Below are 24,156 nucleotides of genomic sequence, written 5' to 3' on the forward strand. Positions count from 1 at the left end.
CTTCCCCCTCCGTGGGCTAGACGCCCAGGTCGCTAAACAGGAAGAGGGCGGAACCAAGGGAAAAAATGCCTCCGACCATCAAGATTATTCTCCCCGTTGATTTTCCCAATCACTCATTGGGAAGATTGATCCGGGCAACCTAAGAGCCTTCCCAACAGCGAAGTACCAACCATACCACCAGCTAAACCAGCCACGGCCAGGGACACGCCAGACCCCCCCACCCGGTCTCCCCTTCTCGGTTTCTCCACCCTGGGCCAGTTTCCCTTAGAGAAACTCGCGAGACTTTGCGAGAGGCCAAGCAAAAGCCGGAGCGTAGATTAACGGGGAGGGGCGAGGAAGGGACCCCGCCCCCACCTCTCGCGCATGTCTGCGGGAAGGCGCAAGTAGATCTCTCGGCTCTGCCCCCCACGGTAACGCAGGAAGGAAATCTCGCGAGGTTGGAGCGCCCTGAGAGGGCTGGTCGGAGGCTGTCAGCGGAGGTTTACGGCGGGCCAGTGATGGGGCTGCGCTCCGCCGACCCCAGAGCTGCCTCTCCGCTACCTCTGCCGGTTTGTGCGCCTGCTCGCTGAAAGAAGCTGAAGAGGCGAGAGGAGGCTCTTCCCTTGGGTGCATAGGTCCTCGTTGGCAGAGGCTTTGAGTCCTCATCGCCACAGCTGACGGCTGCGAGGGATTGAGACCAGAGTAAGTGGAATACATCCAGGGACAGGAGCGGGCGTGGCGGGTGGGCAGCTTCCTTGCTCTGGGCCGCTCGGGTGCCCTGCACCTCTTGAACTCCCGGCCGCCGGCCCTGGCCGCTTCCCCGCTCCTGGGAGCGGTACTTCCTCTCCCCTGCCCCGGCGCTGAGCTCCTCTTTCCGGGACCGAGATGCGCAAAGTTTAATGAGAAGCCTTGGCCCTCACCCTGTGGACACACCCTCTATGTCTGTTTTCTTTCTGCCTCACCCACCTGGGAGCTCACCCTTGAGGGGAGGGAAGAGGGACCCCTTTCGGTTTTCAGTTTACTTCTTTGCAGCATATGACAGGGATAACCATTCCCTCTTTCTTGCAACTGCCCTCCAAGGAATACTACTCTTTTCCTGGTTTTCTTCCTGCCTGCTGTACCCCATCTCTGATGATGGTACCAGTATCCCTCCAGCTGTCTAAACTGGAAACCTCCGCCCTTGATTCTGCTTTTCCACTCGCGCTGCACTGTTATTTCTTCTTTCACCGGAATTTCTGCACTTGTTCTCCCCAACTAGTTTTCCCACCATCATCCTTCCATAGAGTTAACATTTTGAAATACAAATCCCTTTATATCACTCCTTGCCGTAAACTTTTTCGATAACCGTATTGCTGACAGAATCCAGTCCTAATTGTTAAGCATGTCATACAGGCCTTTTATCGTCTGCCCCAGTCCATTCTACCTTTTTAGTTTCATCTTGCTTTTCCTCCAAATACCTTAATATCCAACCGTACCAGAATATTGGCTGTTTGCCCAAACGTGTCATGCATTTTCACAACTCTGTGCCTTTGTATGTGCTGTACCATCTGCCTAGAATGCGTACTCTTTTTTTTTTTCCTACCTATCAAGACCCAATTCATAGATCATCGTCTTCTCAGACTCCCTCAGGTGACATTGATAATACCACTGTGCTCCCAAAGCACTTGAAACAGTTTTTCCGCAGTATTTATTAGGTTATATTATTTGTTCACGTGTCTGTCCCTTGTGCCTATTTGAGCTTGAGTCTGGAATCATGTCTTCCTCATCTTTGTAACAAAAGCTGGTCCAATGCTTGGCATATAGCAGGCATTGTTTATGTATACATATGTACACATATTTATAATGTAATCATTCTAAAGATCCACCGTAGGAGTCCTTAGTTACCTTGAAATTTTAGAATTTTAGAGCCCGAAGGAACCTTGTATATGAGCTAAAAGGCCCCTGACCTGTTTTGAATATGAGGAACCCTGTACCCCTACCACACAAGTAATTGTGCTTTTAGTATTTGCTGATTGAGATGATGAATAATGGCAAAAAACTATGCTTTTAAATGATTTTGTGTTTTATTATACCCGTATCTGTTTATATTCAAAAAATAATGGGATATATATGTGGGAGAAATATTTTAGATGACAGACCATGTTTGCTGTGTGTACATCCATGCAGCTCTTGTGATGATTCCTTGTCCCACAGGTTAGAAATAACTGGTTTAGATTAGGTTAAGTTCTTCTTGAATCATCATACCTATTTGAACATATATGTATAAGCAGCTTATATTTAGCCACAATTCCAAGGTAATGTGTATTAAAAAAAAATTCTTCTGTGTCCTTATTTTCAAATTCTGTTCCTTCCAACTTTAAAAATTCATCTTCTTCCTAAAGCTACTTCATAAAACTCCAAATATGTATTCATTCCATCGTTTTCAAGGATAGTGAGAATTTTCTGTGCTTTCAAACATAGTGATATGTCTGTATAAGGTCCTTATTTTTGTATGTAAATTACATGCATTCTTTCTCGATCTCTTTAGAGTATAAGTTTCTAAGAAAGCCATAGCTGTGCCTTATTTTGCTATTTCCATATGTGTCTCTCAATATTACCTACTAATTTACGTGAGAGGCACCTGCCTGAACAATCCAATAAAATTTTTTAACTAAACTAGATTGTTATTTATAGATACTTCTATGGTAAATCAGTAGTCACAATATTTCTGTGTAGGTCCAGCTATAGGATAGTCGATTTATAGATAAAGGAGAAGGAAGAGTGACTTGAATTTCTTTAAATTTTTCTTAACCAAAATCTAAAACTAAACAGCTGGCAGTTGCTGTCTTGGGTGGGTGGTAGTTTCTCTTTTTCAGTAGCAGAATGTTCTGAACCCTCTGCCAGGAGTCTGGTTGCAAATGTCTTTGGGTGGGAAAGTAGGCGAGAATGTGGCTAATGCAGGAGAAACTGCTTTAGAAAAATTTCACCTGGAAATTGGGCCTACCTAGAGAAAATAACATAAGTGCACTCTGACTAGTTAAGACAAGCACTATAAAAATAGGCAAATAAATTGGGAATACTCCTTTTTTTTTAACCAGTCTGTTTTTAAATTTTAAAACTTGTTAGAGAGTTTGGAAAACAATCTTCCTCCCACTCCACTTACCAGCCAAAAAAGGGAGCAAAGCACAATGGTTTTCAAAAAAGGTGGCATAGTAAATGCATATTATAAAATACTTTAAACTTTTCTGTGGTTTCATATACAGGAAATGAACATGCAAATTCTTAGAAACTTTGTGTCATTTTTTCTGAAGTGCCACTAAAATTATGCTTTGAATTACCTGATGTTTATAATTCCTTTCTCTGAATTAGGTATATTGTTATAGTTACAAAACAAATTTTAAATATAGTTCACTTTGATAGTAGTATTTCATTATGCAATCTAAAGAATGTTTTTTAAAGTGGATGTTAATTGTAATTTCAGAAAAACGTATGAGTAAACATTTATTGGTCTTGTAATTAACTCTGATACCTAATTAAAGTGGATGCCAGGCTTTTATTAGTTATAAGGAAAAATACTTGGAGTTTTGTTATTTTTTTCATCTATTCTTCATTTACACTCCCGTTTATTTTCTATTGCTGGCTTGAAAGGCAATTTTTACAGTATCCTGGCAGTCCCATTGGTGAAGTAGGGTCAGGGAATTTGCTTTGTTTTTCCACCCAGGGAAGCTGAGATGGTTTTTACATAGGTGAAAGCAAACAGGGCCGTGGGGATTCACCGTGGCTCCTGAGAGAGTGCTAGACTGGGGATCAGAAATTCCATTTCTGGTATTAGCTTGGCTCCTTCCTTGCTGTTTGGTGCTGTCATTCAGCTTCTTATATTTGGAATTCCTAAGTCTATTTCCTCATTGATAAAATGGGAATAACACTTGTCCTGTTGACCAAAAGACAATATAAGATAGTATTCCTCAGGTTCAAAAAGATACCAACAGTTTGAATTAATTAAAATGGTTACCTAGCAGTTTGATTTTACTCTAGAGAGCTCTGGAGGTCCATTTGGTTTGGATTAGGTTGGAGAGAAGGCGAAGAGTAGGTGAAACAATTTTGAAGAAGAAAAAGGTATCTTGCCATATCTTACAACTCTAACGGTTGAGGCAGTGTGTTGTTGATGTAGAGAGAGATAGATAAACAGACCCAGAGAATAGAGAGCTCAGAAACATATCCACAGATTTATTGAAACAAAATACAACAGATGTGGCATTAAAATTCAGTGGAGGTATTCCAGTCACAAAAAAGAAATAGTTATGTGACATGATAGAGGTGCTAATTATCACTGCAATGGTAATCATATTACATATATAAATGTATCAAATCAACATGTCCTACACAACTTACATAATGTTATATGTCAAATATATTTCAATAAAAAAAATTCAGTGGGGGAAGAGTGTACTATCCGATAAATGGGACGGGGGCAACTAGTTGTTCCCATATGAAAAAGAAAATGCAAGTAGTTACCTTCCTTATACCATACCTGCAAATAAACACCAGAGGAGTTAAAGACAAAGGCAAAACCTTGGGAACAGGGAGTGATTTTTTTTTTTTAAGTTTTAAAATTAACATAAAATTTTCCTTTTTTGGAGTACAGTTCTGTTCATTTTAGTAGGTATGCGGAGTCATGTAACCACCATCGCAATCAGGATGCACAACTGTCTGTCATCCAGAATACTCCCTTCTGCCACGCCCTCTTCTCACCCCTGACTCCTGACAATTACTGATCTCTTACCCATCACTATAGATTTGTCCTTTGGGCAGTGCCAGGTAAATGGAAACAGTATGTAACCTTTTGAGATATCTTCTTTTACTCAGCATAATACTGGTGAGATTCATCTATGTTGTTGCCTGTATCAGTATATCATTGCTGAGTAGTGTTCCCTGGTATGGACTGTATGTACTACAGTTTGTTTATCTACTCATTTCTGTACAGTAAATACCCAGGAGTGGTATTGCTGGGTCATATGGTAGCTGTTTGTTTACCTTTGTAAGAAACTGCCAAACCGTTTTCCAAAAGAGCCATATCATTTGGCATTCTCACTAGAACTGTATGAGAGTTCCAGTTGCTCTGCATCCTTGTCAGCACTTGGTATGTCAGTACTTTTTATTCTAGCCGTTTTAGTAGGGGTGTAGTGGATCTTATGGTTTTTAATTGCATTTCTTTAATGGCTAATGATGTTGAGCATATTTTCATTTGCTTATTTGTCATCCATATATCTTTTTGCTTAAGTATTAAAGTCTTTTGCTCATTTTAAAAAGTGGATCATTTACTGTTAGTTTTGAGAGTTTTTTATGTATTCTAGATACAAGTCTTTTGTCAGATATGTGATTTGCAAATATTTTCTCCCAGTCTGTAGTTTGTCTTTTCAGACTATGTTAATGGTGTGTTTCCAGAGCAAAGGTTGGTGAAATCTACTTTATTAAATTTTTCTTTTATGAAGCAAGCTTTTGGTATCATGTCTAAAAAATCTTTGCCTAATCTCAGGTCAGAAAGATTTTCCCTGCTTTTCATTTTACATTTAGATCTATGGTCCATTTTGAGTTAATTTTTATATAAAGTCTAAGAATTATTTCGGGGTTAAATTTTTGGTATATAGATGTCCAGTCTTGCAACAGTTGAAAAGACTATCCTTTCTCCTTTGACATTCCTTTGCACCTTTTTCATAAATCAATTGGCCATGTTTCTGTGGGCTTATTTCTGCACTCTATTCTCTTCTGTATGTTCTCCGCCAGAACCATGCTTTCTTGATTGCTGTAACTCTATAGTAAGTCTTAAAATTTGGTAGTGTGATTTCTCCAACTTTGTTTTCAAATTTCTTTTGGCTATTCTAGTTTCTTTGCATTTTTGTAGAAGTTTTAGAATTAGCTTATCAGTTTCTACCAAAAAAATCTTGCCGTGATTTTGATTGGAAATTGCACTGAATCTGTAGATCAGTTGTAGACAACTGACATCCCTACTATGTTGAGTCTTCCGGTCTGTGAGCACAGTATGTCTCTCTGTTTATTTAGGCCCTCTTTGATTTCTTTCCTTAGCATTTTGCAGTTATCAGTGTACATATCCCACATATATTTTGTTAGGTTTATGCCTAAAAACTTCATTTTTTTGAACTATTGTAAATGTTTTTTTTGAACATTTTGGTTTCTAATTGCTCATTGTTAATATATAGAAAAACTATTGATTTTTTTGTGTATTAATCTTGTATCCTGTGACATTGCTAAAGTTATTAGTAATAGGAGTTCTTTTTTTGAATTCTTTGGGATTTTCTACATAGACAACATGTTAGCTGTGAATAAGGGCAGTTTTATTTCTGCTTTTCCAATCTATATGTCTTTTATTTCCTTTCCTTGCCTTATTGCAGCAGTATGATGTTGAATGGGAGGGGCGATTGGGGACATTCTTGTCTTGTTCTTGATTTTAGAGGGAAAACATTTAGTCTTTCACTCTTAAGTATGGTATTTGCTATATTTTTTTGGAACTGTCCTTTCTCAATTTGAGGAAATCCTCTTCTATTTCTAGTTTGCAGAGAATTTTTTTTAAAGATTTTATTTTTTTCCTTTTTCTCCCCAAAGTCCCCTGGTACGTAGTTGTGTATTCTTTGTTGTGCGTCCTTCTAGTTGTGGCATGTGGGACGCTGCCTCAGTGTTGTTTGATGAGCAGTGCCATGTCCACGTCCAGGATTCGAACCAATGAAACACTAGGCTGCCTGCAGTGGAGAGCACGAACTTAACCACTCGGCCACGGGGCCAGCCCCTGCAGAGAATTTTTAATATTAAAGGATGTTGTGTTTTTTCAGATGCACTGATTGGAATGATCAAGTGTGTGTGTTTTTTTTTATGGTGGATTACATTGATCTGAGTATTGAGACAGACTTGAATTCTGGGATAAACTCTACTTGGTCATGGTATATTATTCTTTTTATACATTGCTGAATTTGAGTTGCTAGTATCTTCTTGAAGATTTTTGCATTTATATTCATGAGGGATATTGGTCTGTGGTTTTCCCTTTTTTTTTTTTTGAGGAAGATTAGCCCTGAGCTAACTACTGCCAATCCTCCTCTTTTTGCTGAGGAAGACTGGCCCTGAGCTAACATCCATGCCCATCTTCCTCTACTTTATGCGTGGGATGCCTACCACAGCATGGTTTTTGCCAAGTGGTGCCATGTCCACACCCGAGATCCGAACCTGCAAACCCCTGGCTGCCAAGAAGCAGAACGTGCGAACTTGACCACTGCGCCACTGGGCCGGCCCCTCTTTTTTTTGGAGTGTGTTTGTGTGGCGTTGGTATCAGAGTGTTGCTGACATCATTTTATGAGTTTGGAAGTATTTTCTCAAAGGGGCTGCGTAAGATTGATGGTATTTCTTATGTTTGGTAGAATTTACTGTTGAGTTGAGATTTTTTGCAAAAGATTTTTAACTACAAATTCAATAGTTATAACTATTTCTTCAATAGTTAGGACTGGAGCTGGCCCCATGGCCAAGTGGTTAAGTTCACAGTCCACTTTGGCAGCCCGGGATTCATTAGTTTGGATCCTGGGTGCAGACCTGTCACCGCTCATCAAGCCCTGCTGAGGCCACATCCCACATAAAGGAACTAGAAGAACCTATAACTAGGATATACAGCTTTGTACTGGGGGGGCTGAGGGGAATAGATGTTAGCTCAGGGCCAATCTTCCTCACCAAAAAAAAAGAAATAAAAAGAAAAAATTAGGACTATTATAGAATAGTTACACAAGTTTAATAATTATAGTCTCCCTTGGTGCAGCATCTTGGACAGGTTTTGGATAGTTGTCCTTTTGTGTTTTAGCCAATATGGGACGTTGGTTCCTTTAATGGCCCTTTTGCTTATCATATTTTCAGGTACCATTATCTAAACCTCTTAAATCTTAGAAGACAAATCCTTTGATGGTTTTATCTACAGAGCCAGAAATTGTCTTAATTTCCAAACTGTTTAATTCTTAAATCTCTCTGGAAATATCTAGTCGCATGTTGCATATTTTCTAAATTGACAGTTTTACATTTTAATTTATTTTAATTAAATCCTTGTATTCACATTTGAATCTATTTTTAATAACAGGGCAATATACCCTTTGCTTCGTCTGTTGGGTATAACTAAGAATACTGTTTGAATGTTTTCTGACGTCTATTTTTTCATCTTAATTAGTTTACAATTTTGAATCTTTGTTCAATATAACCTTAAATGAAAGCCTACTGAAACTGCCTGATGTGTTATATTTTCTTTTTTTTATTATTACTTTTACACAGTTGGGTTATTTAAATCTTCTCTTTTCTACTTTGCTGCATTTTTCTGTATCTGAGAGGCCGATAATTAATTGAACTGGCTGGAGCAGATCTGTAGTCCAGTGTCGTAGTATCTAACAAAGTCCTGCATTCTGTAGCAGATTTCTGCCTTCCTAAAGCTGATGAAAATTATAGCCCTTAATTACAGCCCTTAACTTGGATCTATTCCAGAGCTTTAATTTAACTTCTATAGACCTGGCTTCTGGCCTTGTGATTTTACAGTGTGATTTTATTTTTTTGAGAAAACCCTGAAGAAAGGGTGGCTCATATAAAAGGTAAGGTAAAACTTAGTAGAAAGAAAAAATCAAGGACGGTAAGTTTCAGAAGGTTAAAGGTTTTGAGAGAGATTATTTTAAAATTAAAATTTTGTTTTGAGATCTCAGCATACCAGTTGAAGAAGTTAACCATTGACTGTTTCATGTATTGTCTTCTAATTTTTTGAGCTCCTCTTAAAAATATTATTTATTGATTTTAACATATCAAAAGTTTCCCATAATGGTCAGTGTTGTTCTAAGTCAGAACTTGTGCCATTTACTAAGGATCAATAGGATGTGTTTGTGAACAGTGTCTGAGGTCACCTGACCAAGCAGAGGCTAGAAAGGATCTTATAGTCAGAGACCGACAATCATTGACCATAGGATACAGACTAGTAAAGTGGCCTTTTTCACAAATGACGGATAGAGAATGCCCTCATGAAGGGCGCAATTTCTATACAATATAAAATTACTCATTGGATGTGTACTTTTTTTTGCCACCATACATTCAAGGTGTTTACATTCTGATTATGTCCACAAATCGTTTATATGTGTTCCGGTTTTCTTGAATATTATAATTTCACTGTCAAGCTTGTGCCATCCTAACAGAAGCAAAATCACAGGTGTTCTTAGATGGTTTTTCTCCCCAGACAGTGAACAATCCTGTAACAAATGCAGCCTAAGAAGTGTATCTGTGTTAACATGAAACTAAAATAGGGTGATATGCTGGCTTTGTTTCCGGTCTTGACTTTTATTTTAATTCTGGGTATTCCTTTAGAAATGAGTTGCACAATTGAGAAGGCGCTTGCTGATGCTAAAGCTCTCGTGGAAAGATTGCGAGATCACGACGATGCTGCGGAATCTCTGATTGAGCAAACCACGGCTCTCAACAAGCGAGTAGAAGCCATGAAGCAGGTCTGGTTTTTTTCTTTCTTGCTGATTCCATTTTTTAAAAAAGCAGTCATTGACATTTGTGTATTGCTTGAATCATAAACTTCTGCTTAATTAGTTTTTTTAAGGTTCTCTAAAATTTAAAAGTAGCTTTACTTGAAGTTAGAAAGTTCAGTTTTTCTTTAAATTAGAATATAGTTTTGTCATGTTCATGTGACATCTATATGTATATATTTTCTAAAACCTGTAGGCTTGATCACTTGTTTTTCTGACAGCAAAGCACATTTGAGTTTAGAAAGTATATTAATTTATTAGGTGTAGATACATTTGACAACGACCAGATAATATCTTTTACTAGTATTGACATATATTGTGCTGTGTCTCTTATTTTTATAATGTGGAAATGTTTATATTTTTCTCTATACAAGTACTTAAGTGATGTCATTTAACAACAAAATAGTTTTTGGAAATGATGCAAGGTAATATCTGGTTTATACCTTGTGCAGTTACTGCATTTGTACTTGATACGTTATTTTTCATTTAACAATGCCAATTAAAGAAGAAATGAAAAGGGCTTCACTTCTTGTTATCCTTATTATTGTATAAGAACAATCCACTGGGCCATTGAGTTTAGCTACCATTTTAAGCCCTCTTCTGATAAAAATTTTCAACTCTGAGAGAATTATAAAATCTCTAATATGATGGAAATCAGTGGACAAGAATGTATTTTCATAGCCTACTGTTGTGAAACTCATCCATTTTGTTAAAGGCAGCAACCCTGGGATACTACTTTTAACAAAGCTGCTGGAAATAACGGAGCAAGTTTACTTATTTTGTTTTGCAACTCTGTTGCCCTAAATAGATGACACACCTCCCTACCTGTCTAGCTTGACTCATGCATTCCAGTGAACATATATCTGCTCGGAAGTTGTGAAAAAAGGAGTTTGAGGGGCTGGCTGGTGGCGTAGTGGTTACATTCATGTGCTCTGCTTCTGCGGCCTGGGGTCCGCAGGTTCGGATCCCAGGTGCAGACCCAGCACTGCTCGTCAAGCCGTGATGTAGGGGCGTCCCACATAAACTAGAGGAAGATTGGCACAGATGTTAGCTCAGCAACAGTCTTCCTCAAGCAAAAAGAGGAAGATTGGCAACAGATGTTAGCTCAGGGCCAATGTTCCTCACACACCAAAAAAAGAGGTTTGACAACCAGAGTTAACCAGAATGTTATAATGAATACGTTACTAAGTGGCTCATCAAAATGCCGTGAAAATAAAGGAGAGCAATTTTAAAGGTAGGTTCTCATTTACTGAAAAAAATCAATTTTACATTTCTTTTGCACATGTTCTTTTATTATTATTGTTGTTATTATTAGAGATATGATTCACATACTGTAAAGTTTACCCTTTTGAAGGGTACAGTTCATTGGATTTTAGTTTATTCACAGGTTGTGCAACCATAATCACTATCTAATTCCAGAACATACTCATTACCCCAAAGCCTGTATCCATTAGCAGCCTCTCCCTAGCTCTCCCTTCCCCCACTTCCTGCCAACCACTAATCTTTCTATCTCTATGGATTTTCCTGTTTTGGACACTTCGTATGAATAGAATCATGCAATACATGGCTTTTTGTGACTGACTTCTTAATGTAATGTTTCCAGGTTTGTTCATGTTGTAGCATGTATCAGTACTTAATTCCTTTTTATTGCTGAATGATATTCCAGTGTAATGATGCAGCACATTGTGCCTCTCCAATCATCAGGTGTTGGACATTTGGAATGTTTCTATTTTTTGGCTATTATAGATAATACGGCTGTGAATACTTGTGTACAGATTTCTGTGTGGACATGTGTTTTCACTTATCTTGGGTATGTACCTGAGAGTGGAATGGATGGGTCATATAATAACTGTGTTTAACTTTTTGATGATCTGCCAGACTGTTTTCTGAGGCAGCTACACCCATCAACAGTACATGATGGTTACAATTTCTCCACATCCTCTCCAACACTTGTTATTGTCCTTTTGATTAAGGTCATCCTAGTGGTTGTGAACTGGTGTCTCATTGTCGTATTGAATTGTATTTCCCTGATGACTCATGACGTTAAGCATCTTTTCATGTGCTTATTGGCCATTTGTATATCTTCTTTAGAGAAATATCTCTTCAAATCCTTTGCCCATTTTTTTCTACAGCTTTACTGAGATATAATTGACATATAACATTGTATAAGTTTAAGGTGTACAATGTGATAATTTGATACACATATATTGTGAAATAATTACCACAATAAAATCAGTTAACACCTCCATTAACTCACATAATTTACCTTTGTGTGTGTGTGTGTAAGGAAAATATATAAGATTTACTGTCTTGGCAACTTTCAAGCATATTATACAGTATCATTAACTCTGGTCACCACACTATACATTGGAGCCCCAGAACTTACTTATCTTGTTTGCCCATTTTTTAATTTTTTTTTTCCTATTATTGTTGAGTTCCAAGAGTTCTTTATATATTCTGGATACTAGACCCTTATCAGATATATATATCTCAGATATATATTTTCAAATATTTTCTCCCCACATGTTCTTTTTTAATCTTTCTATTAGTATCAGGAAGAAATTCAAGAACTTAATGAAGTTGCAAGACATCGGCCACGGTCCACATTAGTCATGGGAATCCAGCAAGAAAACAGACAAATCAGAGAATTGCAACAAGAAAATAAAGGCAAGATATATTATCACTATGTATAGCAAATCAGAAGAGAACCTTAATCTGCAGTTGTACTATCAACTTGGGACCAATTAATATTTTCAAAAATGGGAAAATGGCCAACTAAATTTGCATTTTGACATTAGTCTTATTTCTAGTCCATAAGCCTATATCATATTTATTGCTCTTTGTCCTGTCCTATATATGAATGTCTACCTTACTTGGAGTCATCTTAGATTGTCACCTTCAATATGTAGTTTGCGCCATTGTTGTTACCTATTAAATAACTCAGTTTCTCTGCAGTCCCACTGTTTTGGCCCCCAGCTTAGGTGTTCATAGTTTCTTGCCTGAAATGTCCTAATTGGTCTCCCTAGTTCCAGTCTCTTTTCCCCCTCCAATCCATCTTCAACACAGGCATTAGACTGAGTTTTCAACAGTGTATCTGATCATGTTATTCTTTGGCTTGAGAACCTTCACTGTATGCTTATTTTCTTATCCAACCACCATCCACTTTCATGCCTCCCTGCTTAGAATGCCTCAACTCGAGGAACACAAGTTCATCTCAATACTGTGCTTCTGTGAAGCCTTCATTAATTTCTCCCCACACACTTCTCATATATATTTGAGTCGAGTTCCACTCTGCACTTACCATGTTGTATTAAGTTATTCATGTATTTGTTTTCTTCACTAGACTCTGAGTTTCATTGTCTTTTGGTTTTCCTAATATAAAGCATCATCTGATGCTTATTGTTGTTCAGTAAATGTTGAAATTATTCTCAAAAAATGAGTTTAAAATGGTCATTTAAAAAACTAACGAAGGACTCCATTTGGTATCTTTTGCTTCTATAGGGTTAGGTTTTTATACATCATGTTTTCTTTTTAAAATACCCTCTTTGTAAGTTGCTTTTTTTGATAAATGTAATGTAGAAGAGAATATTTTATATATCTTTAACTCAAATTTGAATAAAATACACTGTTATTCCTGATAGAATTACGTACATCCCTGGAAGAACATCAGTCTGCCTTGGAACTTATAATGAGCAAGTATCGCGAGCAAATGTTTAGATTGCTAATGGCTAGCAAAAAAGATGATCCGGGTATAATCCTGAAGTTAAAAGAGCAGCACTCCAAGGTAATCCATTCCATAAATATAATTTGAAATGGAAAAGGACAGTTGGTTAACTTGTGTTCAGGTTATTTTTTAAAATCACAGGTATCTAACATGACACTGAATACTTCATCTTTTTGACATTTTCTGCTTTTTCTTATTTTTTTCATTTCTTGTTACATATCGTTTTGTTTGATTTATTCTTCTAACTCCCATTGTTCCCTAGTAGCTTTAATACATATTCAAAAATAAACTTTATTTGGAAAATAAAGGTAAGTCTATTCAATTCAAAATTATTTTTATAAGGTTATCTGCTTTTAAGAAATACTTCCTCTAATAGATTTGTGTATTGACATCTGTAACAAAAACAAAAATTGAAATGCTGAAAACTTTTTTAAAAATCTGAAAGCAACTAATGGTAGATTTGTCTTTCTTAAGACTTTCTTTTCTGAAGACTGTTTATTTTTCTTAAGACTATTTTCATCCAGACTATAAGTAATCCTGATTACAATGAAAAACCATGGCCTGAAGGAGAGGAAAAGAACCAATATATTGAAATTTTGTCTCCCTCCCGCCAAGTCGTGTATCAGTTAACATCATTTTTAGAGACAGGGCTGAGTGGTTAGAAATCAGTGTTTTTCCTTCTGTTCATCTTACTTGTTGTCATCCCTGTGTCTCTCCCCTTTGTTTATGTCTCTGTGTTTGCTATAAAGACAAGTAAAATAATCTTTTCCCATTTACATTTTATTTTAAACTGAATTTTAACTGCTGGTGTGAAATAAAAATATTAGAGTAGATTGTGATTACTAGGTCATTATCTGTATTGGATAATGGTGAGCTAACTATTATTAGTTATAACTAGTATTATTTAAGAACTATTGATTGTTGTAAGACATTTTTATCTTTCTCAATTATTGAAACACATTTTAGATTCTTTAAAATATTGCTTCCATGTTGGTACCTGTATGTATTTTTAAATTATTATTAATTCTATTAAAATTAAATACCTAGTAAATAGATCTTTGTGTGACAACTTTACATATTAAGGAAGTTAGTAATAGATATGTCTGTGTCAAATAGTAAAATAATTAAAATGAGTTTAATGTTATCTAATTATGCTATTCATTTCCTAACCAAAAGGAAAGTCTTGGATATTTAAGTGGTAATCTTTTGAATATAAAATGTATCTATTGTTAATGAGATTGATCATTATAAAAACATTTAAATTTAAATGTATAGCTTAAAATTTTTTTTTAAGGTACAAAGATGAATTGACTTAAAATTATTGGTCAAATAAATGTAATCTTGAGAAGTTCCAAATGGCCCTATGTTTAATAACCTAAGAAATAAATTTTTTAAGATCTAAAGAGAAGAATAGTGTGACAAAAAAGTGTTGAGAATAAGATACTGCAGGTTGCTAGTCCCATCTGGTAGCATCTACCACAGAAGCAAATGTTTTCTAAAACGCATTAAATTTTACAATTCACCAGAGCTATTTTATTAATTAGCAAAGTTAAACATTTCTTATGATAGCTGTAAACCATCCTTTTTCATTATGTAGATTGAATTATTCATCTAAGTGCTGATCCTTGCCTTTCATAAAATGACTGTTCAGTTACTTGTTATTAATTCTAACTAATACATATTAATGTTTGTGATTTTGATTTTTCCCAAAAAGGAGACACTTCGACTCAATTAAATGAACATTTATTAACACCTGCACTAGCTTAGTTATTATTAAAAAGATGAATGAATGAGTAAGTTCCGTTGTTCTACCATAGGAGCTTACAGTGTAATGGGAGATACAGATACAAACATAACTATCTAACATAAGGAAGGATGTGATGAATCCTAAAATAGAGATATGAATTATTACTGGAACACTAGAGGACGCAAGATTAGTTCTCATGAGGAGAATTTGAGAAGGTGTCAAGGAAAGGAAGAAATCCATCTAAATCTAGCCTTGAATTAATTACTGAGATGGGGGCACTAAGCAGAAGTAAGTGAGCAGAGAAACTTGTATAATAAAGGCACAGAAATATGAGATTCCAGGACGTGTTTAGGTACCAGTGCTCTGATATGCCTAAACACAAAAATAATTTCATTATAACACATTTTGGGGTAACAGATGGAGTTACACGTGACAGCATTTTGGAGTAAGAGACCTTTTTGAGACTAATATGGAATTTTGCCCTCACCTTGAAGTTTTTGAGCACACATTTAAAAATCAATAAAATGTTTGAGAAGAACTCATTTTCACCCAAATATTCATTTTTACATTATTTTTGAACAGCTGCCTTTTTGGAAATCTTAAAAAAACAAACATTTCAAACAGTTGGCTAACACGCATGAACTAACACTCATTCAGTTTTTAAATTACGGATAATATCCGTATTAACATTATAATGACTCTGTACTACAGATTGACATGGTACATCGTAACAGCTCCGAAGGATTCTTCCTTGATGCATCTCGACACATCCTTGAAGCACCTCAACATGGACTGGAGAGGAGGCACTTGGAAGGAAATCAGAATGTACACTAAATAATACAGTCAACTTTTGGGGCGTGGATGGAAGTGGTGGGGGGCTCCATTTAAAAAGTTCTTTTACATTGAATTTTCCTGCCGGATTAAATCAGCAAATAAATGAAATTTCTTTAAGAAATGCTGTGCTTTTGATAGCTGTGCAAAAATGTTCAGCGTGGAAACTTTAAATCTCTCATTAATTTTCTGTGTACTGTGTCATACACAGCCTGTTAGACAAATGCAGGCTTTCCAGGTTGTTCAGGCTAGCTTTTCATTTTGTTGCTCTTGTTAGCTGTTGCTGCAAAATTTTAGTAAGCTTTAAACAGTTATTCTCTTTCTGGACATCAAAAGTGTTTTCTTGGCAGTAATTTTCATCTGATTTCATAAAAATTTTGTTGAATCAGACTTTAAGTGAACTGTTGTAATTCAGATTTTTAATAGTTTGTAGTCCTTTAGTTTGAGTCCACAATAAAATAAAAATGCCTTCCTTTGGGTGTTGTGATTAAGTATAGTAGTACACTCTCCATTGTGTCTTAACTTTCTTTTTTCTTTTTTTCTTTAACTTAATTGTGACAGGTCTTTATTGAGCAAAGTTGAAATAAACCTAAACAAAAGTTAGACATGAAAGGCATTTCAAGACAGTTCAAGGATTACGGTGCTGACTCTTCTTGCCTTTAAGACAGTTTTGAAAGCACAGGTCTTGGCCTCTCATGCCCATTAAAAGATCTGTGCTAGTTCCCTAAAGATTTTATTGTAATAAGTGAACCATCCATGAACTGGGCTTATAAAGATACTGTTCTGTTTGAAGTATTGGGGTTTTTTTCTCGTGATGATTTTATGAGAACAGACTCTACCCTGAAAGGATGAGTGGTATTTTGTTTTCTTCCATTTTAAGAGTAAAGAATTGTTAGCTTCCTGTGTAGTCTTTTAACCTAGGTCAGTGCCATAGGACACCAAATCATAAACTGCGAAAGCTGTTAGTATTCAGATTCTTGATTGATTACCCATATTCAGTTTGCTGCTGCAGTTATCTGTACTTAACTTGCTTTTAAACATCATGCTTCCTTTACAGTGGGAGGGATTTTAAGCTTTTTTTTTTTTTTTTAACTATGGCAGAATATGACAGATGTTTGTCTTGTTACCATTCTTGATACTGTAATCTAATCCTGAGCTGTCCAATAGAACTTTCTGAAATGGGGGAAATGTTCTTTATCTGTTGCTGTTCAATATGGAAGCCACCAGCCACATGGGGCTACTGAGCACTTTGAAGTCTCGCTAGTGTAACTAGAGGACTAAATTGTTAATTTTTTTAGATGTGTTTGATTTTAATTAATTTAAATTTAAATAGCACCATATTGAACAGAGTAGATTAGTGCTTCATTTTGCCTTCTTTCTGCGTATTAGCATTGTATAGGTTTCCCCGTTAAAGTAATGTAATTATTTTTGTTGGTTAAGAAGATAGTAAATGTGTGGTTTGCTAAAGATATTCCTATTTGTTCTCCATATTTCTTCTATAGTTTACTGGTTTTGGGGGGGTCCTTTTCAAATCCTTTTTGCAAATACAGTATATACAACTATTTAAGAGACAATGTTTATTTGGGGAGCTATTAACTTTTATGTTTAAGTGTTGGCCTTATAATAAAATAACCTTCAATTGCCAGTGAACAATGGTTTATAGAAGCTGTTCATTGAAAAAATGATTATTCTCAAGTTTCTGTTGATTTTAAACTTTTGTCTGTCTCTTTTACTTGACTGTAAGCTCCTTGAAATCAGGGAACACATCTTAACAGGCTTCATAGTCCTATTGCCTAGCACAGTGCCTGGCATATCATAGGTGTGCAAAAAAGAATAAGAGAATGAGATTGGAAGAAATTTATGCTACTTGCTGCACGAAACAAATGTGGATGTCTGTTTTATACTGAAGTTATATTGTGAACAGTTTGCAAAGAAAGCAATTTAATATTTTAATACTCAAAAGTAGAACTCTGTTCATTTTACTGAATAGTGCTGAACACTAAATAATAAGCAAATATAAGTGAGATACAGTTCCTGCTCTCAAGGAGGATTATAATCTAGAAAAGTTTCTAAATTGGATTGAGATCAATTTTTAGGCATGGATAATAGCAGAAAAGATTTGTAAATCATGAAGGCTTCAGGGGAAAACAGATTGAATGTGTCAACAATTTTTATCTTTGCCATTACTTTGATCAATAGTGTATGTAGGTGCAAAAAAGAAAAAGTTGCTGATCATTTGTGGTGAGAGCAATGTGAAATATGAGTACTCTTTTTGCTAATGGGTTTAGTTGTATGGTGCTGCTTATCCTTAATTCTAGTCCTAACAGAAATCTGATTTCAAAAGCACATTCATGGTCAGTCAACTTTCTTGTAATTGTCTGTTTGATGTATTACATTCATGTTAAATGGCAATGTAAGAATATTACATTCATGTTAAGTGGCAATGCAGATTTTATAAAAAGGAGAGGATCCAAAAATAAAAATAATAAAGTATTTCACTGATTTGCAACTCCCGTTTCTTTTTTTCAGGAATTACAAGCACATGTTGACCAGATAACTGAAATGGCAGCAGTAATGAGGAAAGCCATTGAAATTGATGAGCAACACGGTTGCAAGGAGCAGGAACGAATATTTCAACTTGAAGTAAGTTTTAAATTGCAAATGTAGGTGAAAACTGTCCATACAAAGATTTCTACCAGAAAATATATCCCATTTTTAAATATATATGTACTTTTCTGGGATACTGGTAATGTTCTTTTTTTCACCTGGTTACTGGTTATATGGGTGTATAATGCAAGACCATTTATACAGTAATGCAGGGGCCTAGGATCAGTAGTAACTTATACCAGTATTTGAGAAAATCCATTTTTTGATTCTTTGTTGCTTCTGTTATTAGGTGAATATACTTCTTCATTTTAGTAATTTAAAAAATGTCTTCATTTTATTAGAGATCACGATGAAGGGAAAAATTTTTAGTCCACAAATAATATTCTTTGGGCACTTATATTTTTTGGGGAATATAAAATCTTTTGTGTCATCTGTCCTTGATTTTGTGGTAGTGTAAAGCATAAGTCATTTGAATAATTCGAATCAGTAGAATAAACTTTTATACTTTAAAAGCTTCATTTTGAAATCATGGTGAAGAAATTGGATATAGAGGGCCAAAAATGATTTCTCTCTCTAAGAGCAAACTTTGTCAGTATAGGGCCAGATAGTAAATCTTTTAGGCTTGCAAACCAGATAGTCTCTGTTGCAAATACTCGACTGTGCCATTGTAACACAAAAGGAGCCATACACACAAGAAAGATTGGGCTTAACTATGTTCCAGTAAAATTTAATTTACAATAACAGGCCTCAAGCCAGGCCATAGTTTGCTGACCCTGCTTTATACCACTGAAAGTTAGAAAGTAAGACCCAAGACAGAGTGGTAAAGAATAAATTATGAAAGTTATTTTTAAACGTCTGCAAATTTCTTGATCTAGAAAGAAAAGGGAAAGTTGTTTACCATTGCTAGATTTGACCATTTACTTTCTGTCTTGAAAAATATCACAGTCTACTCAGCCAGCCCTGCTGCTGTCAAATTCTAGTGAGGGAAGCAAACCAGATGGCTTGTCCTGCATTCCATGCCATTGTGGAAAGTAATAAAAGTACTCAAGTACTAAGAGGTTCTAGTCCCAGGGTATTATTCACAGGCTTTCTGAGTTTATATAAATATAAGGCTGGATGTTATTTTCTTCATCATACTGTGATTCTAAAATAAGGCAATTTCTGAGGTTCCGTCTACAATTATAGCTGCATGAATGAGAAGGCTTTGCTGTGGTGGAAGACGCTGAATAACACGATTCCTAGCTCTTTAAAAAAGTGTTCCCTGGGTTCAAGTTGTCAGCTTCAACTACATGTCATTTAGTACATTTCTGCCAATGATAGAACTTGCTTTTTATTAGTCAAACCTTTATATGTTTGGCTTTTCTTAACTTATGTTTGTACTCTTATAGCTACCGTGGTGACTGCATCTTTGTTTTTGTTTGCCTTCTTGCAGCAAGAAAACAAAGGCTTGAGAGAGATCCTTCAAATAACTCGAGAGTCATTTTTGAACCTTAGGAAAGATGATGTGTCAGAAAGCACATCTTTGTCAGCATTAGTGACCAATAGTGACCTGAGCCTACGGAAGAGCTGAAGAGCTTCTGAGTCTGTGAGCTGCTTACAAGGCTCCAGACGGGCCCTGGGACTGGCCTGCTAAAGGGAATGGATTAACAGAAAAATCAATCTCAAGCTACCCTTTGTTTTATGTTTTTTCTATAATATGTACAGTGCACTGGCAATGACATTTTTAAGAGACAGCAGCGAAAAAAATGCATAGTTAATGGTCATAGACTCTATTCCGAAATCTAATTGAAAAGTAGAAATTAAGCCTTTGTTAATTGGTGAGCAAATGACAGATGATCACAGTGACGGCTGAACATAGCGGGAGCTTTCAGCAGTGCTCTTTGTATCTGGATGATACTTTGATAAACACATTCCCAGTAAAAGCTGGGAATTCATAAAACTATCCCAATTTTCAGATACACATTTTGCCATGGTTTTGTGAACGGAAGATTGTCATACTGAATTTTATCCTCCCTCTCCTGTGTCAGAGCTAACAAATAGCTTATGTACCGCGAGACTTCGGCCTTAATGGTTGCCTGTCTGCCTTTATTAATTTAAACTGTTGTCAAAGAAAATTCAGTTTGAAGGCTCTAGGAATGTTTTATGTATACCATAAACAAAAGAGGTAATTTAATTTGGCTAATTTACCATAATTAATACTCAGCTAACAATTGTCCATAACTTAAGTATATGAAATATCATTTCAGGAATGAAAGAGAAGGAATACTACTTTCTAAGAAAGAAGATCTTATAAGAGACATATTTAGTAGGTTAAACTACTCTTGAAAGAATAAGTTTTGGTTCTAAATCAATAATGAAGATGAGATTTTTTTCTTCTCTGGTTGATCTTTAAGGATATTAGATAGCTCATTTATTTAGCTAACAGAGTTGAAATGTTTGATATAGCAAGCTAGGTATGGTAATTTCAAAGTAAATTGGGAATTCCTCTGCCTCATAGAACTCTTTTTTTAAAGTAATTACTCTAAAGAGATACAGAAAAATTAAAATTTCAAATTAAATTAAAATTTCAAAAAAATAATTTTTCTGAATCTATTCTTAAGCTCCATCTGGTCCTCAAACCTATGATTCTTCTTATAACCTTTCAGTCAAAAGAGGGGAAAAATCTATGGATTTACAAGTATTTGTTTGATTTTTTTACAAAATATATATCCAGTATGTAAATTTTTAAAAGCCACCAGAAATAGAAATGTGCTTTAACATCAATTGAAATCTAAATTTTTCTTATTTTGTGGTGATTATAGAATAAAAGGATAAAAGAAGAGCATCAAATATGATTAAATATGTTATACTCACTTATATTAAATACATATTAAAATTAGCACAATAGAAAATTCTACTTTTGAGTATATAATTTGTTAAAGAAATATTCACATGGTAATTTTTATGTATAATTTCTTATATTGGTAAAATTCTAAACTACTTTTCACTTCAGAATTTTTCTACCTTAAGTTTTGGGTAAATGGGGTTGATGGGGCTAATTGAATAGAAAAAGGGCTAATGGCCCTAACATTAGATTTCTTTTCTCATTCAGAGGCCTTAATTGATATTTTATAAATAAATGACAGTTTTTATTTTTAAACTTTTCTATTGATTTTTGGGAAAGTAGCCCTTAATTTGATGGCACATTGATTTATATAGTTTCCATCCCAAGTTAGAATTAAAGAAAATAAGCTACACAGTTGAGATTTAGTCGGAGGCAGTTCATTGAGGCAGCTCTATTATAAGACATTACTTGATAAATAATTATTTTTGTAAACAAATAAGTTGAGTTAATTTATTCTTGGTCTTCTTACTTGGATATAATTTTAAGATCTTGGTGTTTAAAGATGTTTACTTTGTTATATAGCAACAGTATTCCATCCCAGACTTTTTTTTTTTCAAGCAGAACCTTAAATTTATGTCTGAGAGTATGTACTGCATAGGGGCCTATTTTATCAATAAAGACGAGTGATTAAAATTGATATGGTCTCCAATTTAATTTGAAAACAATACTTACATTTATTGTTACATACAGTTTATTTTTAGGGCTTTTTCTCTCTGCTTATCACAATACTAGTACTTAGCAACAACTTCTATCTATATTTCTTAGGAATTGGCTAGCAACTCATTGCTGACTCTGCAAACCTTTTTATCACCTGTAGTGGGTTTAATGGTGTCTCTGCAAAGTTATGCCCACATGCTAATCTGGTGTACCTGTGAATGTGACCATATTTTCGAATAGAGTCTTTGCAGATTTAAGGATCTCAGGATAAGATCATCTTGGACTTAGGATGGGCCCTAAATCCAGTAACTGTTGTCCTTATAAGAGAGAAGGAGATTTGAAACACAGAGAGGCACAAGGAGAAAGCCATGTGAAGACAGAGGCAGAGAATTACACAAGCCAAGGAATCCTGTGGATGGTGAGGGGCCGCCAGAAGCCAGGAGAGAGGTGTGGAATGAATTCTTCTTCAGGGCCTCCAGAAATCAACCCAGCTTGATTTCAGTCCTCTGGCCTTGATTTTCAGAACTGTGAGAGAATACATTTCTGTTAAGCCCCCAGCCTGTGGTAGTGTGTTATAGCAGCCCTGACAAACGAATATGCCATCTATTACTTATCATCTACCCACTCAATTTTTTATTTTATATAGGGAATACAATTCTAAAAAAAAAATTATATACATCACAGATAAAATGTTTTCTGTTCAAATTGATATTCTTTAATATCAAGGTGACTTACAAAATTTTATATTGCTAAATTGCCTCAATGATGAATGGAAGATCATAGATCTAAACTTAATTTTTGGTACCTACTACCTTTTTTGACTGTCAGGATAAAACAAGGGTACATTTTTTAGTGAAATATGGATGAAGAATAATTTCGAATTGGAATTTGAGGGGACACATTTTTGTTACCTCATTAGCTGCCTCTCAGTCTCCTTTGTTCCTTTCTTTCTGCTTCTTGAGAGCCACAGGACTCAGTCCTTATTCCTGTTCTGTATCTGTACTCACTTCCTTGATGATCTCACCAATCTCGTGAGTTTAAATACCACCTGTACGCAGATGACTTTCAAATTTACAGCTTTCACTCGACGTCTCATTAACTCCAGACTCATCCAACAGAGACTATCCAAGGGATATGTCAAAGTTAGGATGTCCAAGCTGAACTCCCCATCTTACTCTCAGATCTCTCCATATTCTTCCCCATCTCAGGTGACAACTCTATCCTTCCAGCTGCTCAGGCCAAAAACCTTGGTGGCATCTTTGACTCCACTTCCTCATATATCTTGCATCCAGTTTATTGGCAAATCCTGTCAACTCTCCCTTCTAAATAAATCAGAATCGTACGATTTCTCACCATCTCCACTACTTCCCCTGGTTAAAGCCACATTATAATAGTTCTAGAGTGAACAGATTGAGTTCGAACTAAATCTTAAAATAGGGAAACCGTAAATTAAATTTAGGTAATTTAATCTAAATTATGGATGTTTACTCAGTATAGTTTATTATATACTATGGCTTGAAGATTCTAGCAATGGGAAGAAAAATATGTACCTAAATTTGCCTAATAAAAAGCTTAATATAAGAGAAAACCCACTGTTTTGGAGTAACCAAAGCCTGCGGAAAATTCGCTATGTTGAAGTCAATATCAGTAGGTAGAATTGGACCCAGAATAAAAATATACTGATCTCAAAACACAGGATATACTTCTTGAGTATCACACACTGATAGGAAGGCTATATTGGGCTTTCTATAAAACTAACAAAGCTGTTTAGAATCTGTTCCCTATGATGTAATCTACACAAAATTTGAAGTATATTATGAAGTACATCTGAAAATAAATACATAAATAAATACAAAAGAATCTGTTCCCTATGAGCTTGTGCCTATCATGGTTGTACTTAACCCCAAGCCTCAGCACACTGCTTTTGTTTGCACATACAGTTGAAGATGAATAGAGTTAGCCTTTGGCTACTTTAAAATGAGGATTTGTCACCTTTGTCTCAGATTTCAGCACCACTCAGTGGTCAAGAGCTCAGTCCTATTAAATAGAAGCCTAATGTGAGGGGTCCGCCGGGTGGCACAGTGGTTAAGTGTGAATGTTCCACTTCAGCGGCCTGGGGTTCACTGGTTCGGATCCCAAGTGCGGACATGGCACCGCTTGGCAAGCCATGCTGTGGCGGGCGTCCCACATATAAAGTGGA

The 24,156-nt window shown here is 35.8% G+C and overlaps 2 protein-coding genes across 4 annotated transcripts in view; one reads left to right on the plus strand and one right to left on the minus strand.

Moving 5' to 3' along the window:
* Positions 1-278, minus strand: part of INTS13 (integrator complex subunit 13) — a 29,930-nt gene extending 29,652 nt beyond the window's left edge. Inside the window, exon 1 of one of the 2 annotated variants that reach the window (XM_070620855.1) lies at positions 171-278. The gene's annotated coding sequence lies outside the window, so the exon portion shown is untranslated. The remainder of the gene's footprint in view (positions 1-170) is intronic. The other variant, XM_070620854.1, reaches the window with a different exon arrangement.
* Positions 164-21,936, plus strand: FGFR1OP2 (FGFR1 oncogene partner 2). 2 transcript variants are annotated; one of them, XM_008515832.2, is made up of 7 exons: positions 164-681; positions 9,340-9,476; positions 12,056-12,173; positions 13,148-13,290; positions 15,689-15,802; positions 18,338-18,451; positions 19,848-21,936. In XM_008515832.2, exons 2-7 carry the CDS (start codon positions 9,342-9,344, stop codon positions 19,983-19,985), a joined length of 762 nt encoding a protein of 253 aa, XP_008514054.1. In that variant the 5' UTR covers positions 164-681; positions 9,340-9,341; the 3' UTR covers positions 19,986-21,936. The 2 variants fall into 2 exon arrangements, with proteins under 2 accessions (XP_008514054.1, XP_008514056.1); XM_008515834.2 differs by lacking the exon at positions 15,689-15,802.
* Positions 21,937-24,156: the final 2,220 nt, after the last annotated feature.

The sequence above is a fragment of the Equus przewalskii genome, chromosome 5 (assembly GCF_037783145.1).
Source record: "Equus przewalskii isolate Varuska chromosome 5, EquPr2, whole genome shotgun sequence".
NCBI classification, from domain to species: domain Eukaryota; kingdom Metazoa; phylum Chordata; class Mammalia; order Perissodactyla; family Equidae; genus Equus; species Equus przewalskii.